Source organism: Solanum tuberosum, unplaced genomic scaffold (assembly GCF_000226075.1).
Source record: "Solanum tuberosum cultivar DM 1-3 516 R44 unplaced genomic scaffold, SolTub_3.0 scf00018, whole genome shotgun sequence".
NCBI classification, from domain to species: Eukaryota; Viridiplantae; Streptophyta; class Magnoliopsida; order Solanales; family Solanaceae; genus Solanum; species Solanum tuberosum.
Window position 1 is genome coordinate 1,714,972 of NW_006238944.1, and position 1,521 is coordinate 1,716,492.

General features: G+C 35.5%; 1 protein-coding gene across 1 annotated transcript; it reads left to right on the top strand.

Moving 5' to 3' along the window:
- The first annotated feature begins 218 nt into the window (after positions 1-218).
- LOC107058289 (uncharacterized) lies at positions 219-1,251 on the top strand. Its single transcript, XM_015303818.1, has 2 exons — positions 219-388; positions 492-1,251. Exons 1-2 carry the CDS (start codon positions 219-221, stop codon positions 1,249-1,251), a joined length of 930 nt encoding a protein of 309 aa, XP_015159304.1.
- The last annotated feature ends 270 nt before the right edge of the window (positions 1,252-1,521 follow it).

The following is a 1,521-nucleotide window of genomic DNA, read 5'->3' on the forward strand; positions in this document are numbered from 1 at the left end:
TCTTCTTCTTCTTCTTCTTCTTCTTCTTCTTCTTCTTCTTCTTCTTCTTCTTCTTCTTCTTCTTCTTCTTCTTCTTCTTCTTCTTCTTCTTCTTCTTCTTCTTCTTCTTCTTCTTCTTCTTCTTCTTCTTCTTCTTCTTCTCTCCTTTTAAGATAAATGATCAACTTAGTTTAAGTACTTATTTGGAAGATGAGCCTAGAGGTGTTTTAAGGATCTACATGGTTGAAAGATTGGTGGAGAATCATAATTTATGTGATGACCAACAAGTGTTGAACGATGAATGTGGTAGGATGAATATGAATATTCCAAATGAAGAGTGTGAAGGTCAACATATTCTTTCTCATGAAGTTCGGAATGGATTGCCCATTATTGGTGAAGTTGTTGATAGGCAAGTACTATGAACTCATAAATTTACTTATTTCTAAAAGTTCATCCTCTTTGTACACTTAATTAATTTTTGCTTTAGCTGATAATTAATTAACTTAATGCAGTCATGCTCAAGATGATGGAACAGGTTTTTGCAAAGATATGTCGTTTAAGAATAAACAAGAATTAGATATTGCATTGAAAATTGCTTGTGTCAAAAAAGATTTTAGATTGAAGAAGGTAATTAATTTGTGTTCAGTGTATTGTGTCAAACGTGAGCATCTTGAGTGCAAGTGGTGGCTAAGAGCGGTGAAAGTTGAAAATTCTGATAGATTTTATATTAAAAAGTATGAAAAGATGCATACATGTGGCTCGGAACATCTTACGAGTCATAATCCACATGCCACAGCAAAAGTCATTGGAGCATACTTCAAAGATAGATATCCCGAAGGTAAAGGTCCATCTACAAAAGATTTGAAAAACTCTATCCGTATTGAATTGGGATGCAAGGTTAGTTATTGGAAAGTTTGGATGGGTAGCGAAATTGCAAAGTTTTTGGTAAGAGGGACACATGAACATGGATATGGAGTGATTGATGCGTATAGTCATATGCTTAGGACATCTAATCCGGGAAGTAAAACGGCGTTGAAGATTGATGAAAATGGCAGGTTCAAGTACTCTTTTTGGGCATATGGAGCTTGGATTCTTGGTTTCGCACAAATGAGAAAAGTCATAGCTGTTGATGGGACATTTTTGAGAAGTAAATACGGTGGTGTGTTGTTGTCTACTGTTGCACAGGATGCGGAGAATCATATTTCTTCGGTAGCATTTTGCGTAGTAGACTCTGAATGTGATGCTTCCAACCAATACTTTTCGAGCAATTGAGAAGTTTTGTACTTGATACTCCTGAATTGTGCATAATCTCTGATAGACATCAAAGTATTAGAAAAATGGTTTCAATTGTATTTCCTTTAGCTCATTATGGTTGTTGCATGAGGCACTTAGGAGAAAATATTCGAAATAATTTTCACAATGCGAGTGTTGTCTACCACTTTTATAAGGCGGCAAAAGCATATAATATTGATGTGTTCAGTGATCATTTTAATCGGATAAGAGATTTGGTTCCACAGGCTGCCACACATCTTGAACGCGTTG

Bases quoted from the DNA above. Each gene is read 5' to 3' on its own strand.
- LOC107058289 (XM_015303818.1), top strand. From the start codon at position 219: ATGGTTGAAAGATTGGTGGAGAATCATAATTTATGTGATGACCAACAA. The intron at 389-491 runs GCAAGTACTATG...AACTTAATGCAG, and splicing joins ATTGGTGAAGTTGTTGATAG to TCATGCTCAAGATGATGGAA.